The sequence below is a fragment of the Thalassophryne amazonica genome, chromosome 12 (assembly GCF_902500255.1).
Source record: "Thalassophryne amazonica chromosome 12, fThaAma1.1, whole genome shotgun sequence".
Taxonomy (NCBI): Eukaryota; Metazoa; Chordata; class Actinopteri; order Batrachoidiformes; family Batrachoididae; genus Thalassophryne; species Thalassophryne amazonica.
Window position 1 is genome coordinate 92,033,975 of NC_047114.1, and position 27,731 is coordinate 92,061,705.

The 27,731-nt window shown below is 39.6% G+C and overlaps 1 protein-coding gene across 1 annotated transcript in view; it reads right to left on the reverse strand.

The window, feature by feature from the left end:
* Positions 1 to 26,172, reverse strand: part of dsc2l (desmocollin 2 like) — a 28,121-nt gene extending 1,949 nt beyond the window's left edge. Inside the window, exons 1-15 of the mRNA XM_034183280.1 lie at positions 25,907 to 26,172; positions 25,707 to 25,800; positions 25,389 to 25,606; positions 17,873 to 17,971; positions 14,752 to 14,907; positions 14,449 to 14,593; positions 14,210 to 14,364; positions 13,925 to 14,059; positions 11,699 to 11,878; positions 11,351 to 11,598; positions 11,051 to 11,193; positions 7,588 to 7,809; positions 6,141 to 6,362; positions 2,873 to 2,988; positions 2,433 to 2,759 (exon numbers count right to left, since the gene is read on the reverse strand). Coding sequence (XP_034039171.1) covers positions 2,433 to 2,759; positions 2,873 to 2,988; positions 6,141 to 6,362; positions 7,588 to 7,809; positions 11,051 to 11,193; positions 11,351 to 11,598; positions 11,699 to 11,878; positions 13,925 to 14,059; positions 14,210 to 14,364; positions 14,449 to 14,593; positions 14,752 to 14,907; positions 17,873 to 17,971; positions 25,389 to 25,606; positions 25,707 to 25,800; positions 25,907 to 25,945 — 2,499 coding nt within the window. The 5' untranslated portion in view covers positions 25,946 to 26,172. The remainder of the gene's footprint in view (positions 1 to 2,432; positions 2,760 to 2,872; positions 2,989 to 6,140; positions 6,363 to 7,587; positions 7,810 to 11,050; positions 11,194 to 11,350; positions 11,599 to 11,698; positions 11,879 to 13,924; positions 14,060 to 14,209; positions 14,365 to 14,448; positions 14,594 to 14,751; positions 14,908 to 17,872; positions 17,972 to 25,388; positions 25,607 to 25,706; positions 25,801 to 25,906) is intronic.
* Positions 26,173 to 27,731: the final 1,559 nt, after the last annotated feature.

Below are 27,731 nucleotides of genomic sequence, written 5' to 3' on the forward strand. Positions count from 1 at the left end.
ATGCATGCACGGCCGGTCTGCCAATGTAAAAGGGGAGTGGAAAAGCTCAGATTACAACACAAACAAAGGGCACTGCTGCTTTAGTATTTGTGCAGGATGCCACTACCCCACTACATCTTTTAGCTGCTGTATTATCATTTAAAATGATGTTTATCACACCTTTAACTTGACAACATACACTCACCGGCCACTTTATTAGGTACACCTGTTCAATTTCTTAATGCAAACAGTTAATCAGCCAATCACATGGCAGCAACTCAGTGCATTTAGGCATGTGGATGTGGTGAAGACGACCTGCTGAAGTTCAAATCAAGCATCAGAATGGGGGGAGAAAGGGGATTTAAGTGAGTCTGAATGTGGCATGGATTGTTGGTGCCAGGTAGGCTGGTCTGAGTATTTCAGAAACCGCTGAGCTACTGGGATTTTCATGCACAACCATCTCTAGGGTTTACAGAGAATGGCCCGAAAAAGAGGAGATATCCAGTTAGCGGCAGTTGTGTGGGTGAAAATGCCTTGTTGATGTCAGAGGTCAGAGGAGAATGGGCAGACTGGCTGAATGGGCGACTGAGTGATGCCATCATGCCACTATGGACCAGCGTCTCTGAGGAATGTTTCCAACACCTTGTTGAATCTATGCCATGAAGAATTTAGGCAGTTCTGAAGGAAAAATGGGTACTAGCAAAGTGTACCTAATAACGTGGATGATGACTGTACAAATATGGGTTTGTGCCTCTCACTGTTTTACATCACTGTGTTTGTTTTATGCCACGTTACGGATGTCTGTTATGGATGTCTGCCTGCGCTCGAGGAACCATGTGTATCTGACTGATCAGTAGGGCTGCCACAACTAGTCGACTAGTCACGACTACGTCGACCACTGGAACCGTCGACAACTAATTTATTAGTCGATGAGTTGTTTATTTTATTTAAGTCTTTGTTTTTCTCGCAATTCATAGTTTTAGACAGCGAGCCTTCCTGCTGTCATTTGGAAGTTTAAATTTTGGGAAAAACGGCCGATTAAAACAGTGGCAGTTTACCGACAGAGCTGTCGGTGTGTGTGTGTGTGTGCGCGCTCGCGGAGTCAACTGGCTGCAGACTGCGAGCGAGGGAACCATCAGTGCACTTGAGACAGCGAGCTCGGAGCAGATAGAGGATTTTAACCTGAGAACATGTAAAAAAAAACACACACACAATAAAACCAAACCGTGGAACTGCCTTTACTTCTTTCCACTTTCTCTACCCGCGCGGTTCTGATGGCACCGTCCTGTTCACACCATGTGTGCGTTGTATACTGAATTTATGAGATCATGAGAATAAACGGTCAAATATCCTTAAAACATTCTTAAAAAATGAGAATATATAAATGAACTGAGCAAAAATTACACACACACGGGTTAAAAATAAAACCCTGCTGTGGAGAAGCTGATGTCAGAGGCACAGATCACAAAATGCAGGTGAGAACTCTGAACTTTAACAGCTGTTATTTTCCAAAGGTATGCATTTATTCAATCTTAAGCTTAATGCAGTGTTCAACCACAAAACCTGACCGATGAGGAGAAAGAAAAAAAAAGAATAAAAATACAAGCTGCTGATTTTTGTTATTTTTCAAAGTTATTATAAGCTGCAGCTATGTTTTACTGATTTCAAAGTGAGTTACCTATTTTATTCTGATTTATTTATACAAAAATATGGATTGTTCTGTTCAGTTTATATCAAAGTTTTCCTGCACATCTGTGTATTTTTTCCTTCTTTATAGGAGTTTGGTGTTTGCATTTGCTCCACAAAGTTTTAAAACACAATAAAATGTTCACACTTTTCTTTACAGCAGTTCTGTAATTTCAGAAATGCAACAGAAACAACCACAAATCAGAAAAAGTTGGGACTACATGTAAAATGAAGATGAAAATAAAAATGTTGCACTATTCCCAGTTTCTCCACTCACAGAAGCCAAACATTCTTCCAGAGTTGTCTTGGTGGCTTCCCTCACTTGTCTCCTTCCAGCATGGACATTTAGTTTTTGAGAACTGCCTACCTGACACAGATTTACTATAAAGTACCACAATGTTTGCATTTCTGAATGATTGCTGTAAATGAAGTCTTGGAAATGTTCATGTTTTCATCCCCTGACGTTTCTCGGAAAATGCTGCAGGGCTTAATTTAGGAAATTACGTATGATCCGACTAGTCGACTAATCGCAAAAAATAATCATTGACTAGTCAACTATCAAAATAGTCGTTTGTGGCAGCCCTACTGATCAGCGATTGGTGACTATGGCAAACTCCACCCAGTAATTCCAGTACCATAAGCGAAAGAAAGCTCAACTAGAACTAAAAAAAAAAAAAGAGAGAAAGAAATTGTAACACTGCAGCCTCTGGTGTGAAACCAACCTTCAAAGCTCAGTTCGGGTTAACAGTTGGTGAAACTTTTATTACCTGGTGTAAATAACGGCCATTTGTTTGCCAGGTGTGATGAAAACTTTGGTCTTGGAGGAGGTTCCTGTTGTCAGCAGCCATACCGGTAGCACCAAAATGCCTAACGTTATACTGTCCAGTAGCATAGAGGCTACTGTCATACTGCCCGGACCATTCGTTCTGCATGTCACTGAAACGATACGTCCCGCTCTGTGTGCCGTGGCGTGCCAGGTCTCTGCTCTTGAGTCCCAGCTGATCTGCATCCAGTCCAGCACCCTTAGCGCTAACGCTACCCTTTGTTCCTGGTACGTCAAGTGCAGTAGTTGGAACAATGATGAGGTTTGAATCCTGCACACAAAAAGTGGCCATCAAACAAACAAAGAAAAAATACAGAAATGAAAACGGGGCTTTTACACAGGGAGCCCACAGGAGTCTTTCTCTCTTTTATTGCATGTGCATACCACTTCTTCCCCCGGGGCCTCTGTGTTTGATTTGAGCAGGATTCCGCCGCTGTCTGCAAAGTCCTCAAGTTGCGCCTTGTCTCTCTTCATCCCACACACAAAGGCAAGTAATAAGACTGCAACAACAAGGCAAATATGTCTGAAATGTACACATGTACATTGTTCTAACAAGCAGTTCTGCACTTGTAAAACACATGAGGTTACTATGTAAACAGAGTTTATCCCCTATACATTTCCATAATTGTCAAATCTGTCATCAACTGAGGAAATTACGCTTAAAACTTCAGGAGAAAACAAAACCTCCCTCAATCTGAACATTTGCAAGAAAAACATACAGAAAGGTTTAAGAGCACATAAATGCAATGAAATGATGTGAAATTATGCCTTTTTCTGAGGTGAATTTGATGCTTTAAGTGTCGACACACAGAACCTTTTAGCACTGTTTGTTATCATTTATAAGTCTGTATTTATTTCTAAACAGGGCTGTAGCTAACAATTTCATTATCGATTAGATGATGGGTCCCAAAAATATCAAAAAATGGTGAAAAACAATTCTGTCAAACATCTTTTGTCCACAACCCAGAGATGTTCCATTTACTGCCAGATAGGAGGAAAGAAAATAGTAAAATATCCCTGAACGTGTCCATATTAAAGATGCTGAAATCAGAAAATTTAGATTTTTCTTAATGACAACTTTGATTATCAAAATATTGCTTGATTAGTTGGATAGTGAATTAATCACTGCAGCTCCAATTTACACCAATTTAAAATGATTTATTTCAGAAACTGCTCCATTAACAGTTTAAATCAAGTAGCAGATTTAGAAGGAAAGCTTTCATTATTTTAGCATCAGTTTTTCTGCGTTTTACATGTTCTGCATTTTCTCCGTGAATTTTTTGGAGTATGTGCAAAAAAGTTGAGCATGTTCTGAAATAAATATCATTTACCTGCTCAGAAAAACACTAATAATGCTTGTACACTTGTGAAAATTCAGTAAGGTATATCTTCTATTATACATTCCAAATGGAACTCTATTAGTGTATTCTAAGGTACACCTAAATATCTTTTTTTTTTTTTTTTAAAGGAGCTGTTGTGTGGGCCGTCAGAAGAGGAGGTACTGCTGGCCCACCACCAGAGGGCGCCCTGCCTGAAGTGCGGGCTTCAGGCACGAGAGGGCGCTGCCGCCATGGACACAGCCGGGGGTGACAGCTGTCGCTCATTACCTCTTGACAGCTGTCACCCATCTACTCAACATCATCTCACTCCATAAAGACCAGACGTCATCTCCACCTCGTTGCCGAGATATCATACTTCATTGGAGGTAATATCCTCAGCCGTTTTACAATATTGTTTGTATATTGTGAGTGTTTGCAGGAGTATCAGTTCCTCCGTCGGTGGAAGCTGTGGGAGCGCTGAAGGCACTCTTTTCCCCTGAGGAATCCACAGTACTCTGCAAGTTATTGAGTGAGAGGTGGAGGTGGCATTCCCACCGCTGTCTTTGTTCTTCGCCAGCAGTACCAGATCCGACAGTCGGGGACGGTGATCACCTGGGAATTCGGGACTTGGCGGCTCCAGTATTCACCAGGTTCTGGGGCGGCGGAAATCGTGTGGTTCCGGCTCTTCTTAGGACAGACGTCTTCTATCCTCGAGCCTGCCCACACGTCACCTTTGTGTATTGACTGTTATGATATTCTGAGATTGTCTGTATGTTCGTTGTGCACATTCACAACATTAAATTGTTATATTTTGGCTCATCTATTGACCGTTCATTTGCGCCCCCTGTTGTGGGTCCGTGTCACTACACTTTTGCAACAGGAGCAGAGCCACTTAGGTGCCTGGTCTTGAGAACCAGGGATTGTAGGTTTAAAAGCTTTTTTATCGCATGGGAACTCTCCCTACCCATCTAAGCGGCTCACGAATATGGACAGCATGTATATAAGTGACATTTACACAAACAGGGCAGTAAACAGCATATACAAGAAATATAGTTACTACATATTATTATAGGAGTTAGTTCCTGAAACTTAAGTGTTCATACAGGAGAAGATTGGAGTATGCATCTACCTAGTCTGTAGACTTGATGTAAAACTAAATTATAGCTAGTAGGCTAAGCTATAAATCTGGTTATGTTATTATAGAAACAGAAGCTATGATATAATATGTTTTAGGTTTTTATCTAAAGTTCACCCTGCTAGCTAGGTTATGGATTTCTACTATAGGAAGACAAATTTCATACTCTACATGCTTTATAATGGAAACCTGAAACTTAGATAAAAAAAAACTGTTAAAGAACCGTTTAAAGTGAAGAACCATTAAAAATCTACATCATGTAAAAAAAAAGTGTAAATCCAGAAAGTTGGCTAACTATAACCATGTACAAGTTGAGTTACCAAACATTAGTTTAACTTGAATTTTTTTTTTTTTTTTTGTCTGCTTGTAAATAGCGTATTTACTGTAGATTGGATTGTAGATTATTCCTGCACAGTAGTTGCCGTCCGTGTTTTTTGGTACTTATTTTTCTTTTACCTTATTTAGCACACTTTGCACAATTGCTCTGTAACTTGTTGATGTAATATTGCAAGTTTCCCCATCGTGGGACTAATAAATGACTGTCTTATCGGAGCTGGAGCCAATCCCAGAGTGCACCCCAGACAGGCCACCAGTCTATCACAGGGTCACATATTGACAAACACATTTACACCTACGGTCCAATTTAAAAGCTTCCAATTCACCTAACCTGCCTGTCTTTGGAAGTGGGAGGAAGCCGAAGCACCCGGAAATGAACCCGTGAAAACACAGGGAGAACATTCAAACTCCACCCAGAAGAACGCAGTAGATTGTGATATTGTCACAAAATGCAGTAGATTTTTGTGATATTATCACGATCTGCCATGAGACAGGGCTGTTTTGCCGACCTGCTCTAGGGCTTTCCTGATTGCGAAGATCTACTACATTTTGTGATGGCATCATGATCTAATACCGTGAGACTAGACTGTTTTGCAGACCCGTCATGTTGCATTCCCAAACTTAACCTCCTACAAAGATTACAGTCTGCAAAATGCAACATTTTCACAAAGTCAGTATAATTACTTATCAGTTACATTTCACTGCTTTTTTCTTGGTTTGAAAAGTGTGACTGAGTGACAGCAGAGCCTTAAACTTCCAAACATTCTCAATGCAGTTCCCACACATGCCCAGGCAGACGTTTCTCAGTTTCATTATCTACATAAATTCTGCTGCCTCGCGTGCAGCAGTGCCGGCAACTCACAGAGCAGCAGGAGGAGTAGCAGAGGGAGCAGCAGAGCCAGTATACCCATTGGCCCCAGTGACACCGAAAGATCTTTGGCGAGGCAGACGTCATTCCTGCAATGGCACACTCTCACTTTCACCGTCTGTTCTTTGCCCATGCCCTGCAGGTCTGTAACAAGCAGGGTAACTTCATGTACCCCTGTATGGAGTTCTTTGACCTGTTGCAGTGCTGCTGCCGTGTCTGGAGGGACACACACACACACACACACACACACACACACACACACACACACACACACACACACACACACACACACACACACACACACAGGTAAAAATTATGACTAGGCTTAAATGATTCCAGAAACTGTAACACAGTGCGATGGAGAATATTTTTTTCAATGTCATTGTTGTAGGTCAGACCGGAATCAGGTTTCATGATCATTTCAGAGATAAGCACGCCTAAAAATCCAAGTTAGCAAGAATGTCTTTAAACACAGCCAATTTAAGATGTTGATTCTTACAATTACAAGGAAAATAGCTCAAATATTACACATGCTCTTAATACACAGACTGAATTTTCCCCAAAAGGTGCCGCAAACTGCACGAGAACAACGGTTAAACAGATCCCACAATAAGCCCTCACATCTGGTCAGCAGTGTTGCCCCAAACTTTACTGGATGTAGCTCACTGAAGAACTAGACGCTCATCTGCTTGACGCTACGGAATCCGGAGGTAAGCACCAGCACCAACAGCTCAGGACTTAATACTTTGCTCTTTCTCTCTCACACACACTTTTACTTTCCACATCTGCTCCCCTATTTATGCCCCAAAATGGAATGGTTTCTTTCTGCCCCAGACTTGTGAAAAATATTCATTTGAGTGGTCTTTTTAAAACCAGCCACAGATGCAGAAATAAAACCAGAACCTTGATGACGAGAGTTAAGAATGACATTCCGTTTATCTTGCAAATTGTTCTTTTCCTCCTGTGTAGTCGTTCTACACTTTGAAGCATATACGTCAGTTAATCTAATCAAATGTGGTTTAAAAAAAAAAGAAATAAATATCCCTCTTGCAATGTAAAACCACAAGCGACCTTGTGGTCATCATAATGAGCGGAGTGATATGAGCTGTGTGGTTTGGGAATGAGGCGACTAAAAATGTTACGTCCATTTCTAAAACTGCCAAGGTTGCAGTATAAGTTGGTTAACAGCGCCGCAGAGGTCACCTTCATTAACTGAAAATTGAGTGTCCCCCAGAGACACGCCCACTTTCAAACATTACTATGCATTAATAAAGCCTGTGCAGAATTAAATCACGCCACGTCAGGGAAGATATAAACATCTTACAGACATCCTGATGTTTTGCTGTTAGTACTTTATCTCAGAAATGACCAGAAGCTCTGATGAATGGTCCAATCACAAACTCAGCGTTTGTCCGATGAGTGCTGATGTGTCGTCACATACCGTTATGTTTTTTCACAGTCCACTTTTCATCGTGGCCTGGTGGCAATGCAAAGATGAAGGGAGCAGAAAAGGGAGATTGGTCTTTGTCTTCAGCCACCACCATCACGGAGCCCTGCTCGCCCTGCTTCTCGCACAACAACAGATCCCTGGTAGGGATCACTGGGACGTTGTCATTGACGTCCTCCACCTGAATGACGACCGTTCCTGTGCCCGTCTTAGAGGCTGAAAATCACCAGACTTTATGTCAGACAGATATGAACGTGGAAGCACCAAACTCCAAAGCAGACCCGCATTTGTGTTCTTAAACCACGTTACCACCTGGTGGTTTTACACTAGACGGTAACGGCTTGACACTACTCATTTTTGGTAGCAGGTTCTTCTTCCTCTTCCTTCCTTTTTGCCAATTTTGGTATACCTAACATGTTGTGAAAGTGCTGAGACATCACGTTCAGTGATACTGAAACTATACATTACTACAATATAGACAACTAGCTAGTTTGTTCAAGACATCTTCGGTCGCCTGCCGCGCATTATGATAATGCAGTGATAGCATTTTCCCCTATAACAGTACAGGCATGGCAGCTTGCCAGGACAACGAGAAACCCCACCAAGCTTCAGTTTATTTTATTTAAATAGAGTCAATGAAAAATAACAAAATAGCAGAACAAATACTAAATAGACAATTTGGAAAATTATCATTATTTTGCTCAGACTAATGATCAAAGCTCTTTTCTTTCCCGTTTTGCTGTGATCCACACGAGCCAAACATCTGTTTAAACTTGTCTTGTAGATGTAACTCACTATAGTCATTTTCACATGATGATGTAACTTAGCAGTCATGGAAATATTGTCTAAAATATTATTCTGTTGTGTGAATCAGGGGGCGTTTGCGCTGCAGGCTCATATAAGCTTTAACCACCATTAATTAAACAAACAGCCACAGATTACATTTTTTTCATGTAGGTGTTAGCTTTCAAAGAGCAGATCTGAAAAAGAAAATTAAAATCGATGATGTTAAACTCTTCATCAGATAAGGTAATTATTAAAACGGTCATGTCACGTAAAACCAGTTTTAAACTGACCTTTTACATGTGAATCAGTTGGAGGTTAAATGTTAACCATCTCCAACCAAAGTCTCACAATTCTGAGTGTTTTCCTGCTTTAATCATCAGTTAGGCCTGACACAGCTTCTCTGAAACCTACTCATATAAACCCGAAAAAGCCGAGCTGAGCACGTACCATGCAGTGGAACAGTGGCCGTAGGTGTTAACTATTGACAAACGTTGCCTTCCCATAGGTACCTGGGAGGGAAGCCCAAATTTCACAGTCACAAAGTGGGTCATGTCGCACCTTAACAGGTGTTTTCAGGTGAAAGTGTTTGTTCAGACAGTCACTGCTGAGGGTGGAGCTGGCGTTGTGAGTAAGCCGTTGTATTGACATTAGTTGTTTTCCCATACTGCAGTTTCTCCACCATACCACAAAGGAAGCCAGAGCCCAGGGGAAAGCCTGAGGCTAAGATGATTGTAATTATGCATGTATTTTTGCTGAGAGAAGCAGGTTTGTCTCCACAAGGTCACGGGTTCAATCCCTGAACAGAAAAGAAAATCACTAAAGTTCCCTTGAGAAAAGCTATTTATCCTGAAGTTGCTCCATTATTTATCCTGAAGTGTGCAGCTGAGCAGCACACTTGCCTTTGTGATTTCCCTCTCTACCAGGGATTTGAACCAAGGAGCCACTGGTCTGAAACACACCGCTTTAACCGCTAGACCATCTCCTCCGATTGAATGTTGATTTCTTTCATAAGTGTTTTTTATCCGGGGTATAATGATTGCACAACAGAGTGGTGCAACGGGTGGCACGCTTGCCACATAGCAAGAACATCATGGGTTCAAATCCTTTTAATTTAACCAGGTTAGTCCCATTGAGATCAAGATCTCTTTTGCAAGGGAGACCTGGACAATTATAGTTTCCAATACACCTAACCTTAAATGTGTGAGGAAACCAAAGAACCACACAGAAAGGCCACAGGTGGGAATCGAACACATGACCTTCTTGCTGTGAGGCAACAGTGCTAACCACTAATCCACCGAGTTGTCAAATCCTCTCCAAATACATCTGAACTTGCATCAGGGAGTGCATCCAGCATAAACTTGGGCCAACTCAAACTACAAATCCATTGTGGTGACCACAAGCAAACAGAAGCAGCAAATATAACCATCTTTAATAAAGAAGCACAAGCTATTTATTTGCGGTTTTCTGAAATCAACTGCAATTTTCCCCATGGTTTGGCCACTGCTGTTCGATGAGGGTCACCAAAACAGATCATCTGTCTCCATCTAATCTGATCATATATGAACTGTTTGATCCACACTCTAATGCAGAAGGTGGGAGCAATGCAACATTAAACTGGATGCCAACTGCTGTATAAGCTGCAGCAGTAGAAGAAAAATCAACAGTACTACTACTACTAAAAGAAGTACACGTAGCACAAGAAGAGAATGAAGACATGGTAGGTCTTAGAACCAGTGAAATTTATAAATCATGCTCTCAAACTGAAAGACCACGTTCTTGAATATAAGTGCTGTCAAACGCTTTTTATGTTGGCACACAAAAGCTACCAGCTGTTGTTAATCATGATCACTAACAGGAAGCTAAGAGGCACTGGCAAGTTGAGACATTTTAAAATTTCAGCACTACTGAAATAATAATCTAAGTAGGTATTTGTATCATTTTGATCCTGTCTTTATGTCACAAAACCCAAAATAAAAAAGTCTGTGGAGCAAATTCTTATTTTTTACAGCAGAAAAAGAACTATAAGTGTTGTATCATCATGACATTCACGCCCATGAGTGAATGTGACCCTCTCACAATAACTGTGTGCTATTTATAATATAAATGATAAAGTGAAGTTACATCTGCTGTAAACAGTTCTATGCTGCTGCAGGTAGTAAAGTTAAAAGTACAACACTGCTACCTATTCATCTCCCTAAATGTCCTCTACTGTAAATAACATTTTAAAGTAAAAGCAGCGGCAGCAATGTAGCAGACCTTTATTGTGAAAGTGACAACCTCATGCAGTGTGGCGAACGCTTTGTAATGTTTGTCATTTAAACAACACACTTTACTGCTTAGCTAAAGTCCGGTTTACAGGTCGACAGATGTCAAAATATTTCTGATTTTGCACCAAGTTGGTTTTGAGAGTTTCTCTTGGTCGTTCTAGTTCAAAATAATTACTGATACCTTGACATGAAAATTGCAACTGCAAAGATTTCAGAATGCCTGTCAGTCCAAATGAACTAAGTTTAAGTGGTGAGGCGTGTCTGAATGGGAGTTGGAGGCGGGACAGGGGTTTGTGGAACTGACCACTTATGCATGATGATGCGTCTTTTTTTTATATATATATACTGTAATTTTTCACTCTGAATGGAATCCAGTGTTTGGAGGCCTATGACAAGCAACTTACAAGCATCCACAGCCTTCACAGTGATGTTGTAAACTCCCCCTTGGACAAAAGGTGACTCTCTATCAATTGTGTTTGCAACCTTCAACTCTCCTGAATTCTTGTCCACGCTGATCCAAGAGGCCCGGTCTATGTGTTTGTAATACCTGACAGGGAGAGAGTGGAAAGGAGCAATCTTTAGTTGAAGTCAAAGTCTGCCCTCAAGTGTTCCTAGTACGGAGTTGCAGTCACACTCATTAAAAATATAGAAGCAATTTTCAAAAATGGTTTCTGTTAACTACATATGGTTTTCAGAATGCTCACTTGATGCCGTCGCTGCTCTTGGTCTCGGGATCGACGGCGGTGTAACGGCCTATCGTTGTGCCATTAGGTTCATTCTCTTTGACTGTGAAGAAGACAGTGGGAGCAGTGAATTCTGGGCCCTCATCGACATCAGTGACGGCTACGTGCACAGGGATGGATGCCCAAGTGGCCTGGGTGCCACTCAGCTCAGCCACATTACGAGCCTCAATCTCCAGTTGTTGTATTTTGGTCTTCTCATAATCTAAAGGCTGCCACACGGAGAGACACAAAATATGCAAATCAGCTGCTGCTGTCACAACAGATGTGAGACATCACAACGACTACAGCGAGTATAATATTACTGCTTACCTTTGAAATGTACAGAAGCCCATCGTTTCCTTCTGTATCGATCCTAAAATTAGCATTTTCATTTCCTTTAGTGATGAAGAACTTAGAAATCCAGTTTGGTGAGTTTATTAAGTCCTTGTCCGTAACTGGGATCCGGAGGAGAAGCTTCTCGTTTTCGTTTTCATTAACGCTAACGTCATACTAAAGGACACAAAGAAAATCACCACTTTTAACGGGAAACAAGTGTAAAACCCTGCAATTACCTTCACGGGGTGAAAACTGTTAAAAAAAAAAAAAAACTGCAACTAGTGGCTGTTTTCACAATGAACTATTTTTTAATTATTTATGATTACTGAGTATAAGTTGCACAGATGTACAAGTTTCTGTATTATCAGCTCTTTAATTTGGGATTTTTATGCATTGTTGCAGTGTACATTTTATTATTGGCGTATATTCTTTATTATTAGAGTTTGTTTTGTTTAGCATGTTGATTCCTGGGATTTCATTTATAAATGGTCATTATTAATAACAAATGAGTGATTTCTTTTTTTTTTTTTTGGTATATAAGTCCCACCGAAGTATAAGTCACAGGACCTCCCAAACTAGTAAAACATTAACAATGAGACTTAATTATTAAGTTTAACAAAAAGATAAGTGTAAATGAATGCTCTCATTTAAAGTTTCTATACGTCAAATGAAGAGTTAAAATGCTCTGTCCAACCATTCAAAACCAAACATTAACAAATTCAAAATGATTAGAGGAGGAAAAAGTGCCAAATAACTACACTTAAAGTTAACCATTTTCTTTGATAAAAAATACTTACATAGAGGTCAGATAGCTGGCAATGTTTACAGGTACTAAAATGCTTATTACTGTATTAACTTGTCTTCTCTTTTTTTTCTTTTTTTTTAAATAGTAAGGGTGGCCCTGTGACTTAATATTCTGGTACAACTTATACAGTAGTGTTCAGAATAATAGTAGTGCTATGTGACTAAAAAGATTAATCCAGGTTTTGAGTATATTTCTTATTGTTACATGGGAAACAAGGTACCAGTAGATTCAGTAGATTCTCACAAATCCAACAAGACCAAGCATTCATGATATGCACACTCTTAAGGCTATGAAATTGGGCTATTAGTAAAAAAAAAGTAGAAAAGGGGGTGTTCACAATAATAGTAGTGTGGCATTCAGTCAGTGAGTTTGTCAATTTTGTGGAACAAACAGGTGTGAATCAGGTGTCCCCTATTTAAGGATGAAGCCAGCACCTGTTGAACATGCTTTTCTCTTTGAAAGCCTGAGGAAAATGGGACATTCAAGACATTGTTCAGAAGAACAGCGTAGTTTGATAAAAAAGTTGATTGGAGAGGGGAAAACTTATACGCAGGTGCAAAAAATTATAGGCTGTTCATCTACAATGATCTCCAATGCTTTAAAATGGACAAAAAAAAACAGAGACTCGTGGAAGAAAACAGAAATCAACCATAAAAATGGATAACCAGAATGGCAAAGGCTCACCCACTGATCAGCTCCAAGATGATCAAAGACAGTCTGGAGTTACCTGTAAGTGCTGTGACAGTTAGAAGACGCCTGTGTGAAGCTAATTTATTTGCAAGAATCCCCCGCAAAGTCCCTCTGTTAAATAAAAGACGTGCAGAAGAGGTTACAATTTGCCAAAGAACACATCAACTGGCAAGTGTGCATATCATGAATGCTTGGTCTTGTTGGATTTGTGAGAATCTACTGAATCTACTGGTACCTTGTTTCCCATGTAACAATAAGAAATATACTCAAAACCTGGATTAATCTTTTTAGTCACATAGCACTACTATTATTCTGAACACTACTGTATACCGAAATATCACACATCCGTTGTTAATAAGAATAACTACAATGAATATTTATATTGGACTTTCCCAGGAATCAAATCAATTACAGAAAAAAAAAACATGCGACTTACAGTCCGGAAGCCACAGTACACCACAAAGAGAAAAACAGAGGAATTTTAACATTTTTTTAACCTGAGCAGGCCACTGAGTTGTTTGTTTGTTACTATATCTGCACCATGCTAACCTGAGGTCCTTTTTAATTTATCTGTAAGCAACCAAACTTGAGTTTAAAACCAATTTCCATAAAACTTGACCATAAAATGATTATAATCATGGACTGCGCCATTTTTAGATCAGACTGGGCATCGCGGGCAGAATGCACTGTGTGCTGGTCTAGTCTGAAGTTACGTTATCACTTACAGACGTCTTGGTGAACTCTGGTGGGTTGTCGTTAATGTCCGTCACCATAATGGTAGCTGTGGCCGTGTTGGACAGTCCATTGTCTGCACCATCCATGTCTTTTATCTGGACTGTCACCAAGTATTTATCTTTTACCTGAAGAAGAAATAAGTCAAATGAAGAGACGAGATGAGGCTCAGAATGAAATAGAAATAATTTGTACCACAATGGCAAACCTTCTGCAACCCTTTCATGTTAGATTGAACTGATGAACAACTTTAAAAACACAGTGAGGCCGATATTCACCTCTCGGTCCAGGGTGCTGATTTTCGTGGAGAGGACACCCGTCTCTGGGTGAATAGAAAATAGGTCTAATCCGGACAAGAGAGAATATCGGATTTTGACGTGAAGTGAGCCTGCTTCATCTCTGTCAGTCGCATTTACCTTCCCGAAATCCGTCCCTGTGGGGTCAAACATGGTCGCTTGTCATTTTAATATCATCTATGCTTAACGGCAAATGCTATGCTAGCACATAACCGCCTCACCTGCTTTACTCTGCTCCAGCACTTGAAACTTCAACGGGTCTGTGAATGTTGGGCTGTTGTCATTCACGTCATCTACAAACACTTGAATGTCTAAAGGAAGGTCTGTCTCTTCATTGGTGCCTTTTCTAAAAACTCTGGCAGTTAACTACAGAGAAAGCATTTCATTGTATACTGTTAACACGAGATGCACAATGTGTCACGTCACACTTTATTGATCAGTACAGAAGAGCAGCAAAACCATCTTTCCAATAGCTAATTCCACTTAAGAACACTGACCAAAAATAATCATAGCTTCATACTCACGGTAAAGACTGGAAACTCCTCACGGTCAACTGGTTTGAGTGCAGTCAACATCCCGTCTTCAGGGTTGAGTCTGAACACTCCCACGGGAGGCCTGTTGTAACCAGGACCACTGATTGTGTAGTACACATCAAATTTAGCTTCTGAATCTGAGGCAATCTACAAAACAAAAAAACCCTGAAATGATCTCACTCGTACACAGGACCAATGAACAGAATATCCCTTGGCAGATTGGGCAGGTAGGTCCATTTGTGTGTGTGTGTGTTGTTGGAAATGTATGGTTGTTGTTGTTTTAACGCTGCATCAGAGTCCACCTGTGGGATTTTGAATTTTTTTTAAGAATATGCAACATTAAAAACATACAGTAGTGTGTAGAGTGTCGTCATGCTCCAGTTGACCAGATCGAAGCCTGAATCTTCTGGTTTTTAATGAAGAATTTTGTTCCACTGAGATAGACTGCCTCTTTCAAGATTATTTCCCTGTGTCTGTACAGAAATGCCTCTGGCTGGTTTGAGATTTTGACACAAGGTGTGGCTCAGTCCTGAAATATCAGCCAGTTTATCCCAGATAAAAAACATGTTCAGCAGTTTGAACCGACAAAACTTTTTGCCTTCCATCTTGGGTGATATGTCAAGTAGTAGGTAAAAAATAATAGTAAAAAAAGAAATAGGGCACACCCTATCATTAATGACTGCCAAACTGCCTGATCCAGTCCAACGTTTTCACATGTCACATCTGTTTGTCAACAAGATTATTAAGAAATTTATGTGGTAATTTTGATTTTTATGACGATTTAGCACTGGCCAAGAATGAACCTATGGCATGTGGATCTGAAGGGGCAGATACAGGAATTTATTTCACACTACAATTTCTAATGGCATCATACAAGACCTTGATTTAAAAAGAAAATGTAGAATTTGAATTTTAATGTCAAAACTTGTGCATTTTTTTATCCTGAATAATAGTGAAAATTATTTTAAAGCAGGTGGCTTTGGTTAGAGCCCCTTCATACATATTTCGAATTTGGTCGATTTGTGCATAAAGTGCGCATGAAGCAGGAATCGTGTGCAAATCGTGTAAAATGGTAGCTGCCTCGTACACCTGTTGCTACAACTATTTGCGCACACCAGCGGCTGAAAGACAGAGTGTGCGCTGTGCGAGCCCATCGATACCTATCACGGCAGATGTCAGCCAAATTCCAACTGACACAAACGAATATCTTAACACCGCTCGTTTGGCACTTAGAAAATGTGTGGCCAGTCGTACTATTAGCACAACAGTCAGCAGACAATCACTGTCAAGCTGGATGTGAAATTTGCCTAAGTGCCCCACGACTGTGCACATGTGGCGTGCCAGAATGTCGGCTCCCCCCACAACACATGTGCGTGTGTTTCGCGCTATTCATATTCTATCATTCAGATATTTTTCTAATAATTTAATCACATGGTTATAAAAGAAATTAGACTTTATTAGTTCAACAATTGTTTTTCTAATAATTTATTCACATGGTTCTAAAAGAAATTAAAGACTTCATTAGTTTTCTATCAATTAATTTTGTAATTTAATCAAATGATTCTAAAAGTAATTAAAGACTTCATTAGTTTTCTATCAATTATTTTTCTAATAACGTAATCACATGGTTCCAAAAAAATTAAAGACTTCATTAGTTTTCTAGCAATTATTTTTCTAATAATTTCCTCACATGGTTATAAAAGAAATTAAAGATTTCATTAGTTTTCTATCAATTATTTTTCCTAATAATTTAATCACATGGTTCTAAAAGTAATTAAAGACTTTGTTAGTTTTCTATTAATTCTTTTTCTAATAATTTCACCTCATGGTTATAAAAGAAATGAAAGATTTTATTAGTTTTATATCAATCAATTTTTTTTTCTCATAATTTAATCACCACTCACAAATCACTTATCTACATCAACTCACTGCTTTTGGTATGCGACACTTTGAAATAGGCAAAGAAAAGGAAATACAATTGTGTCACAACTTCTGTTAGAATCTGCCTCAGGTAAATCCCAGGTTAAAAAAGGAAGGGGAAAAAAACAACCAACATCTTGCAGTCCTGCTAAATCTGTTGAAGTAATGGCATTCTTTCAAAAGAAAAAGAAAGCACAGAATGTGCTTTTAAATGATGCCAACAGAAAGCAATATTACTTATGGGTGTGTCTGGGTGTGAAAATCAGATCATTTGATTTGCATGGGAAAACTGTTAGTATGGAAAGGCTTATGTTAAGAGAAGTTTTCCAACTGTTTGACTGAGCACCCAAAACATGTAATAAGTACTGGTATATAAACAATGTACACATACAATATGCTGTAGTGTGTGTGTGTGTGTGTGTGTGTGTGTGTGTGTGTGTGTGTGTGTGTGTGTGTGTGTGTGTGTGTGTGTGTGTGTGTGTGTGTGTGTGTGTGTGTGTGTGTGTGTGTGTGTGTGTGTGTGTGTGTGTGTGTGTGTGTTCTCAAACTGATAAAACACACAAACATAACAAATTTCAAAGAAACTTTTGTGAGACACAACTTGGCTTGACCTTTCTATCAAAGAAATAGCTGCAATTTTTTATACTATAAATGACATTATAGAATTCTGACATTGACAATGACATTATATATATATATATATATATATATATATATATATATATATATTCAGGAGTACTTTAGTAAACAGTAGTAGAGTTCCACCTTGGATTTGAAATGTATAATAGAAGATATACCTTACTGAATTTTCATGTTTTAGCATTTATCCAAAAGAGGGCATTTTGTGTGTGCATGCATATATATATATATATATATATATATATATATATATATATATATATATATATATGATAGTCAGATAGAGAGAGATTCTCAATTTTTGTTTTCTTGTATGTAAATTGTATTGCTGTATATTCAGTCTAATAACAAACATACTGCTTTTTTAAAAAAACATCGATTCTCTTTTGCTGTAATAAAAAAGAACAAATATTTCACACGACTTGCATAGACTGCTTGATGAATTTACTCTATCATGGAAATATTGTGAAGCCCGTCTCATGAGATCTAGAATATTTTGATGAGAATATCGTCTCATACAGTCTGTATTTTTCAAACTTAAGATCCTTATTACCTTTTCGATGTTATAAGGCCCAGGCTGATTCTCCAATATGTTAAAAGGTGGAGGACTCCATCGTCTTTTGGAGCGCCTCAGTAAACCTTCAGATGGTGCCTATAGTAACATTTAAGAAGGCACGTTATTGTACCCTGGAGGAAAAGTATTACAGTTACAATAGCCAAGACAGACACATATATTTGACATGATGTTATAGTGCAAGTATTACTGTACTACTGGAAAAGTAAAGTAGTAACCAACTCCTTTTGCTTAAAATACGGATTTAGCGCCACAAATAACCCATGAGACAATTCTGCACAGTCAGAGAATAAAATTTAATTTTTCACGTCATATTTGACATTGAGGAAAATGCAACATATGATCCTGTGCTATATAAACCAGTCTTCAACTGCACCAAACACTCTAGTACCTGCCCAAAAAAATTCAAAAGGTTTCCCAAAAATAACCACCCTGTCAGAGTGCATAAGGTTTGTTTCTCCTTACTGTGAAATTCAGAAGTGCTGAAAAGAGAATTGTGCAATAAGGACAGAGTAAGAAAAGGTCTTCATAAATACTTGGGGTGCAGCAGTACACCTCTCTCCATTTGGTGCAAATCATGGGTTCAAAGTCACAGTATGGTTCCAATCGTGGCACATTACAGAACAAAAACTCCTTACTCAAAATTACAATAACTGAATAATACCACTTGAATGTTCAACAATTGGCAAGAGCAGCGCCAGTTTCCACATCTTGAACATTCTAGCTTATGTTTTTAAAATGTTACTTTGCATAAACACATTAAAACAAGCATCTGAGCACAACAAATATAAATAATAATCAATGCTGCAGACATTTTTTAAAGAAATGGTACACAGCCCACAGCTTTGTACATGTAAAACATTCACTTTTTTGAACCCATAATAAATTATACAAATGTAAACTAAGCCACTAAATTACTTGATAAATAGGTACCACAAGGCCCCTGTTAAAACTAAGTTATCTTAATTAAAATGCTTGTAATTATTGCTGATGTTACACAAATCTCACTCATGACTTAACGCTGCAGTCACATGTTGGTTGTAAACAACAGACAATAAACTGGGTGCTCCACTATTTTTCAATGAGAGGATTATAGAAAATTATGCAAGATGAACAACTGCGCACCGCAACAGCACTTGTTGTCAAAAGTTACAAATTTTACACTTTTACTACCTGCCGCAGTAACAACAACATAATGGATGTTGTTTTATCTTTAACAATGATGGACAGCGAGATACGAACTATTACCATGTGGAGATTCATCCTGTTTTAAGCAGGTAAACATGAATATTTTGTGTGATATTACAGAGAGGAATTAATCTAACCTTACAAAATAATTACTTTTTAAGCTCCCATCGGAGCCAGAGCTTCCTGTGTTAATACAACACTGTACAAAACATTAAAACTCCATATTTTTTCAGTCAAGCTGTACAGCCTTTCAAATTTCACAAAACTGACTAAATTTAGATTCTGCTGAAATCCAAGCATTTTAATGTTGGTTTATTTTTGAAACATGTTGCAAAATGACAGCTCATTTAAATGACAAGAACATATTTACTTGAAGGGAATACCATAATGAAAATTTTATTTGGCTTTTCACGCTGTCTGCAAGAGTTAGTGCATGTGCGCATACATGAGGTTTTGAAATTACCTCAAATTGACCTTGCGTGATGCACACACAGGATGGTGCATGCTAAGATCTGTAACGTCTTGTAAATCACTTCAGAGGTGTTTTCTGGTTACAAAAACAGCATTTTTAGATTTACAGGTGTTTATTTCTCCCTAATCTTTACAAAATATATGATATTAGATGTATCCAGAAATAAGCTGTTTTGGAGCTTTTTCTGCCATCTTGGATTATTTTGTTTGAGCAAGCAGCCAGCTGACATCATTGTGCCTCTCTACTCTGATTGGCTGTCACCATGTGCTTCCCAGCATCCCTTGTGCAAATTGGGGGAAGCCCCCCACGTGATCTGTGAATCGCTATGGTCGCTATCATAGACTACGTTTACATGGCGTTAATATTCGGGTTAAGGTCAATATTCTGGTTTCTGAATCATTAGGAATAACCCGTTTACATGCTTAAGCAGGCAGAGTTACTCCTGTATACATGGTCACTGGTATCATTTGGAATATCAATCAATCAATCAATTTAATTTATATAGCGCCAAATCACAACAAACAGTTGCCCCAAGGCGCTTTATATTGTAAGGCAAAGCCATACAATAATTACAGAAAAACCCCAACGGTCAAAACGACCCCCTGTGAGCAAGCACTTGGCGACAGTGGGAAGGAAAAACTCCCTTTTAACAGGAAGAAACCTCCAGCAGAACCAGGCTCAGGGAGGGGCAGTCTTCTGCAGGGACTGGTTGGGGCTGAGGGAGAGAACCAGGAAAAAGACATGCTGTGGAGGGGAGCAGAGATCAATCACTAATGATTAAATGCAGAGTGGTGCATACAGAGCAAAAAGAGAAAGAAACACTCAGTGCATCATGGGAACCCCCCAGCAGCCTAAGTCTATAGCAGCATAACTAAGGGATGGTTCAGGGTCACCTGATCCAGCCCTAACTATAAGCTTTAGCAAAAAGGAAAGTTTCAAGCCTAATCTTAAAAGTAGAGAGGGTGTCTGTCTCCCTGATCTGAATTGGGAGCTGGTTCCACAGGAGTGGAGCCTGAAAGCTGAAGGCTCTGCCTCCCATTCTACTCTTACAAACCCTAGAAACTACAAGTAAGCCTGCAGTCTGAGAGCGAAGCGCTCTATTGGGGTGATATGGTACTATGAGGTCCCTAAGATAAGATGGGACCTGATTATTCAAAACCTTATAAGTAAGAAGAAGAATTTTAAATTCTATTCTAGAATTAACAGGAAGCCAATGAAGAGAGGCCAATATGGGTGAGATATGCTCTCTCCTTGTAGTCCCTCTCAGTACTCTAGCTGCAGCATTTTGAATTACCTGAAGGCTTTCCAGGGAACTTTTAGGACAACCTGATAATAATGAATTACAATAGTCCAGCCTAGAGGAAATAAATGCATGAATTAGTTTTTCAGCATCACTCTGAGACAAGACCTTTCTAATTTTAGAGATATTGCGCAAATGCAAAAAAGCAGTCCTACATATTTGTTTAATATGCGCACTGAATGATATATCCTGATCAAAAATGACTCCAAGATTTCTCACAGTATTACTAGAGGTCAGGGTAATGCCATCCAGAGTAAGGATCTGGTTAGACACCATGTTTCTAAGATTTGTGGGGCCAAGTACAATAACTTTCAGAAAGCGCTGTAACTAGGTTTAAGGATATGATTCCTTCTTTATGTTCTCTAATGCCATATACCAACACAGTGCAGAGTAGCTACCTAAACTCTGTAAGTGAGATAGAGTATCTCGTCAATAGTTTTACATCCTCATTGAAGACAACTTTGGATGCTGTAGCTCCTCTGAAAAAGAGAGCTTTAAATCAGAAGTGCCTGACTCCGTAGTATAACTCACAAACTCATAGCTTAAAGCAGATAAGTTGGAGAGGAAATGGCGTCTCACTAATTTAGAAGATCTTCATTTAGCCTGGAAAAAGAGTCTGTTGCTCTATAAAAAAAGCCCTCCGTAAAGCTAGGACATCTTTCTACTCATCACTAATTGAAGAAAATAAGAACAACCCCAGGTTTCTTTTCAGCACTGTAGCCAGGCTGACAAAGAGTCAGAGCTCTATTGAGCTGAGTATTTCATTAACTTTAACTAGTAATGACTTCATGACTTTCTTTGCTAACAAAATTTTAACTATTAGAGAAAAAATTACTCATAACCATCCCAAAGATGTATCGTTATCTTTGGCTGCTTTCAGTGATGCCGGTATTGGGTTAGACTCTTTCTCTCAGATTGTTCTGTCTGAGTTATTTTCATTAGTTACTTCATCCAAACCATCAACATGTCTATTAGACCCCATTCCTACCAGGCTGCTCAAGGAAGCCCTACCATTATTTAATGCTTTGATCTTAAATATGATCAATCTATCTTTATTAGTTGGCTATGTACCACAGGCTTTAAAGGTGGCAGTAATTAAACCATTACTTAAAAAGCCATCACTTGACCCAGCTATCTTAGCTAATTATAGGCCAATCTCCAACCTTCCTTTTCTCTCAAAAATTCTTGAAAGGGTAGTTGTAAAACAGCCAACTGATCATCTGCAGAGGAATGGTCTATTTGAAGAGTTTCAGTCAGGTTTTAGAATTCATCATAGTACAGAAACAGCATTAGTGAAGGTTACAAATGATCTTCTTATGGCCTCAGACAGTGGACTCATCGCTGTGCTTGTTCTGTTAGACCTCAGTGCTGCTTTTGATACTGTTGACCATAAAATTTTATTACAGAGATTAGAGCATGCCATAGGTATTAAAGGCACTGCGCTGCGGTGGTTTGAATCATATTTGTCTAATAGATTACAATTTGTTCATGTAAATGGGGAATCTTCTTCACAGACTAAGGTTAATTATGGAGTTCCACAAGGTTCTGTGCTAGGACCAATTTTATTCACTTTATACATGCTTCCCTTAGGCAGTATTATTAGACGGTATTGCTTAAATTTTCATTGTTACGCACATGATACCCAGCTTTATCTATCCATGAAGCCAGAGGACACACACCAATTAGCTAAACTGCAGGATTGTCTTACAGACATAAAGACATGGATGACCTCTAATTTCCTGCTTTTAAACTCAGATAAAACTGAAGTTATTGTACTTGGCCCCACAAATCTTAGAAACATGGTGTCTAACCAGATCCTTACTCTGGATGGCATTACCCTGACCTCTAGTAATACTGTGAGAAATCTTGGAGTCATTTTTGATCAGGATATGTCATTCAAAGCGCATATTAAACAAATATGTAGGACTGCTTTTTTGCATTTATGCAATATCTCTAAAATTAGAAAGGTCTTGTCTCAGAGTGATGCTGAAAAACTAATTCATGCATTTATTTCCTCTAGGCTGGACTATTGTAATTCATTATTATCAGGTTGTCCTAAAAGTTCCCTGAAAAGCCTTCAGTTAATTCAAAATGCTGCAGCTAGAGTACTAACGGGGACTAGAAGGAGAGAGCATATCTCACCCATATTGGCCTCTCTTCATTGGCTTCCTGTTAATTCTAGAATAGAATTTAAAATTCTTCTTCTTACTCATAAGGTTTTGAATAATCAGGTCCCATCTTATCTTAGGGACCTCATAGTACCATATCACCCCAATATAGCGCTTCGCTCTCAGACTGCAAGCATACTTGTAGTTCCTAGGGTTTGTAAGAGTAGAATGGGAGGCAGAGTCTTCAGCCTTCAGGCTCCTCTCCTGTGGAACCAGCTCCCAATTCGGATCAGGGAGACACTACTTTTAAGATTAGGCTTAAAACTTTCCTTTTTGCTAAAGCTTATAGTTAGGGCTGGATCAGGTGACCCTGAACCATCCCTTAGTTATGCTGCTATAGACGTAGACTGCTGGGGGGTTCCCATGATGCACTGTTTCTTTCTCTTTTTGCTCTGTATGCACCACTCTGCATTTAATCATTAGTGATCGATCTCTGCTCCCCTCCACAGCATGTCTTTTTCCTGGTTCTCTCCCTCAGCCCCAACCAGTCCCAGCAGAAGACTGCCCCTCCCTGAGCCTGGTTCTGCTGGAGGTTTCTTCCTGTTAAAAGGGAGTTTTTCCTTCCCACTGTCGCCAAGTGCTTGCTCACAGGGGGTCGTTTTGACCGTTGGGGTTTTTACGTAATTATTGTATGGCCTTGCCTTACAATATAAAGCGCCTTGGGGCAACTGTTTGTTGTGATTTGGCGCTATATAAAAAAAATTGATTGATTGAACTTCAGTTTTATCTGAGTTTAAAAGCAGGAAATTAGAGGTCATCCATGTCTTTATGTCTGTAAGACAATCCTGCACTTTAGCTAATTGGTGTGTGTCCTCTGGCTTCATGGATAGATAAAGCTGAGTATCATCTGCGTAACAATGAAAATTTAAGCAATGCTGTCTAATAATACTGCCTAAGGGAAGCATGTATAAAGTGAATAAAATTGGTCCTAGCACAGAACCTTGTGTAACTCCATAATTAACCTTAGTCTGTGAAGAAGATTCCCCATTTACATGAACAAATTGTAATCTATTAGATAAATATGATTCAAACCACCGCAGCGCAGTGCCTTTAATACCTATGGTATATCCCCGTCTAAACAGCGACGCACGTCGTCCACCGGTGTTTGATTTGATCTGGCATTCGTGCAAATCCTGCTTCGTGTAAAATCCCTCACTACACACTTTTCTCAAACAGGCATTAACATTTTCTCATTTTTCTCTCCTGTGGGCTGCCTCCGCATCAAAACAGCGAGCGTCTCTGGACCTGTTGCCAGATTTGGCGCAGCTACGCGCAGAATAGCGGGGGGCAGTGAGAGTGGTCCATTGTGGCGTTTACCGAGCCACAGATGGTAAGCGCATCAGAGGCAGAGCAATCGCGGTGATATGCCGACCGCTGCCGCGACCGGCCCGCCTGATAAGGACGCAGAACACAATACACTGTTTACATCTGCTTCTGTGGTGTCCGCTGGGCTGCACGCGCCGCATACAAGTAGTTGCTGTACTCAAAAGACCAAGATTCCTTGCGGATAGGACATGCGCAGAACACAAAATAATGTTCCTCTCTATGGGGATATCCCGATGCGCGTTTATATGACCTGATATTCGGGTTAGAAAAGGAGTAACCTAGGGGTCTTATTCGGGTTTTTAAAAACCGGAATATGAGCATATTCGGGTTTTGCGGGCGTTTACATGGCTGTGTACAACCGGGTTATTGCCAATATTCCGGTTATGAAAGGGTTATTGGCTGCATGTAAACGTAGTCATAGACCGTATGGGTTGCTACGGTAAGTAGTTCAAGGATGTCTGTTCTTTTGAATTTTTCCCCTCAGGAGAACTTTAATTTTTTCCAGACAATGCAAATTTTTGATCATATTGGCAATGTTATATTATAAATCCCCTACTTAAAAGGCTAATAAATAAAATTATAGTGGTGCCAAAGAAAATTATTTTTATGATTTACATTTTTACACAAAAAACAAAGACCGTACAGTTTTAATTGAATTACTGTCAGAGCCGTTAACAATGAAAAGTGACTACGCCTCATGTCGTCACCTATTCTGCAGTGTGGACTGGTATGACAGTTTTTTTACCGCCAACATGTGAAAGCTGCTTCAAAGTTTTACTGTGCAACACCTACTAAAAGACCACCGCCCACCCCATCACTATTTTCTGCTGCCGCATCTACAACCAAGGAGAAAGCAACCCATTTGTAATTTGAAACCCTTGGCTGAAAGTACAATAAGATATTATTTCCTGCATTTTAATTTATTACTTAAAAGAAGTCCCATAAGTCGCATAAGCAGCTGGTGTTGCGTCAAATCCGGTGTCCAACACAATACTGACCTACAAACCAGTTATACAGGGACACAATCGTGCATTTACTTACATCTCTTTTGTACACTTCTTTAGGGACAAGCACAACTTCAATATTGCTACTGAGTAAAACTCCAGGTGCCTTTTTGTAGAAAACCCACAGGCTCATGTTTCGTCCTCCGTGTCCCACTGAAACATCGGACACTGCTTCAATTACTCCGGTGCGTCGGTTCACGTTGAAACTTGGATCATTCAAAGAAAAGCCAAATATGCGACAGTGTTGAGGGTTAACTGGATCCAGAGACACAAAGGGGCGAAGAGTGATTAAAATAAAGTCGTTAGACTTAAGTTACGTGTAGCTTCATTGAGATTTAATCAACACAATACGTACATTTCGGGGCGATGTCATAGTGTTTCGGGATCATTTGCGGCACTCGGACGGTCAAGGAGCTCGGGAGAGAACAGGAGAGCGCGCGGGACAGCATCTTAAAAACAAAAATAAAGAAGAATAAAACGTCCCCCCGAATAAAAACAACATTCAGAAAGATATTATCTCAACAAATACGCCAAACAAAACCTGAACGTACTTACCAGCATGAAGCAGACAGAGAGAATTAAAGTATTCGCCATCTTTGCGGACTGGTCAGGCAGGAAGTAGCGCGCACTTTTGCGCAAAATAAAAGCTGTTAAAGCAGCTTGCGACAGGTGAGAGATGGGTGATAAGTGAAGAGAAAGAAGTCGTGTGTTATTCACAGACTTTTTTTCTCCTAAAGAGAGCAGGTACTTTGCTCTGAGCGGCGCTGTCTGTCGCCCCTGGCCGTGACTCAGCCGCCGGACACACCTTGGCGGCCCCGCCCCAAACTGAAACTGACAGCGAACTTCACAACGGTAAAAACTTTGCTGCTGGATTCCTATAAGATTCGCTCATCCGTCTCATCGCATACGGATATTCCACCTACCAACAAAGGGGAAATATGCCCTGCGATATTATGGCACAGACTCTATACTATTATTGTACTTTCAGCAGGGGCGCAGACAGAAATTTTTTGATGGGCGCCTCATTGCCCCGCCCCACCTACGCCAGGGGTGGCTCCAGAGGTTTTGTTCTTGGTGGGGCTAGCTAGATGACGGCACCATTAATTAGTTAGATACAGGGATGGATCCAACCCCCACCAGTTAAAAAAAATTAAAAAATAAAAATATGTAAACAAACAAAAAACATGAAGAAAAAATTAATGAAAGGAAAAGGGTTTAAAAAATAAAGAAAGTAAAACAAGGGAAAGTATTTAAGTTTGATAACCTATGTTTGCTGCAATTTCTTCTTTCATTGAAAAAAGCTGAACATATCTCACTGTGTTCAATAATATGAAATTATTTCTTCATTGTGTCATCTGTCCATTACGGAACCTGGAAGAGGTCGCTTAAAGTGATTTTTTTTTTTCTGGCCATGATAATTTGTGCACACGTTTTCCTTTATTTGAGCCCTCAAATTAATAAAACACGCTCTCAAATTAATAAAACGTGCGTACGTTTTCCTGGCTGTGATAATTTGTGCACACGTTTTCCTTTATTTGCGCCCTCAAATTAATAAAACACGCTCTCAAATTAATAAAACGTGCGCACGTTTTCCTGGCCATGATAATTCGTGCACACATTTTCCTTTAATTGGGCCCTTGAATTAATAAAATGTGTGCACATTTTCCTTTAATTGAGCCCTTGACTTAATAAAACGTGTGCACATTTTCTTTTAATTGAGCCCTCAAAATATTAAAACATGCACATATTTTCCTCTAATTGAGCCCTTGAATTAATAAAATGAGTGCACGTTTTCCTTTCGAATGCCTTGGGGTTCCCCCAGAGGAGCTGAGGGAGGTGTGTGTGGATCGGGAGGTCTGGGCAGCTTTGCTTGAGCTGCTGCCCCCGCGACCCGACTCCGGATAAAGTGGAAGAAAATGGACGGATGGATGAATGGATGGATGGATGGATGGATGGATGTTTTCCTTTCATTCAAAATGAACTCCATATTATGACCTAAATTGTCATACTCACGATGGGAAGACGCTTCACCCTCAGCATCCTTTTTAATGTGCTTAAGCTCCATATGATATCATGTTGGGTAGCTGGAGTTCTCTGTATGTCCTTGTGCACCCAAACCATGATGATACACTCTGACCAGATCCATTTCTAATTGGGAAATGTATCACACTGTCTCCTGGTTTGTTGACTAATAGCCAACATTTATGTGTCAAGACAATATGAGTGCACGTTTTACAAATTATGACCACGTTTAAGTAGATCGTACCCTTGTTTTACTCAAACGATGCTTAAAACGAGCGAACAATATAATAAAACGTGTGCACATTATAATAAAATGAGTGCACAATATCATGAAACGTGCACACATTCTCTCCACGTG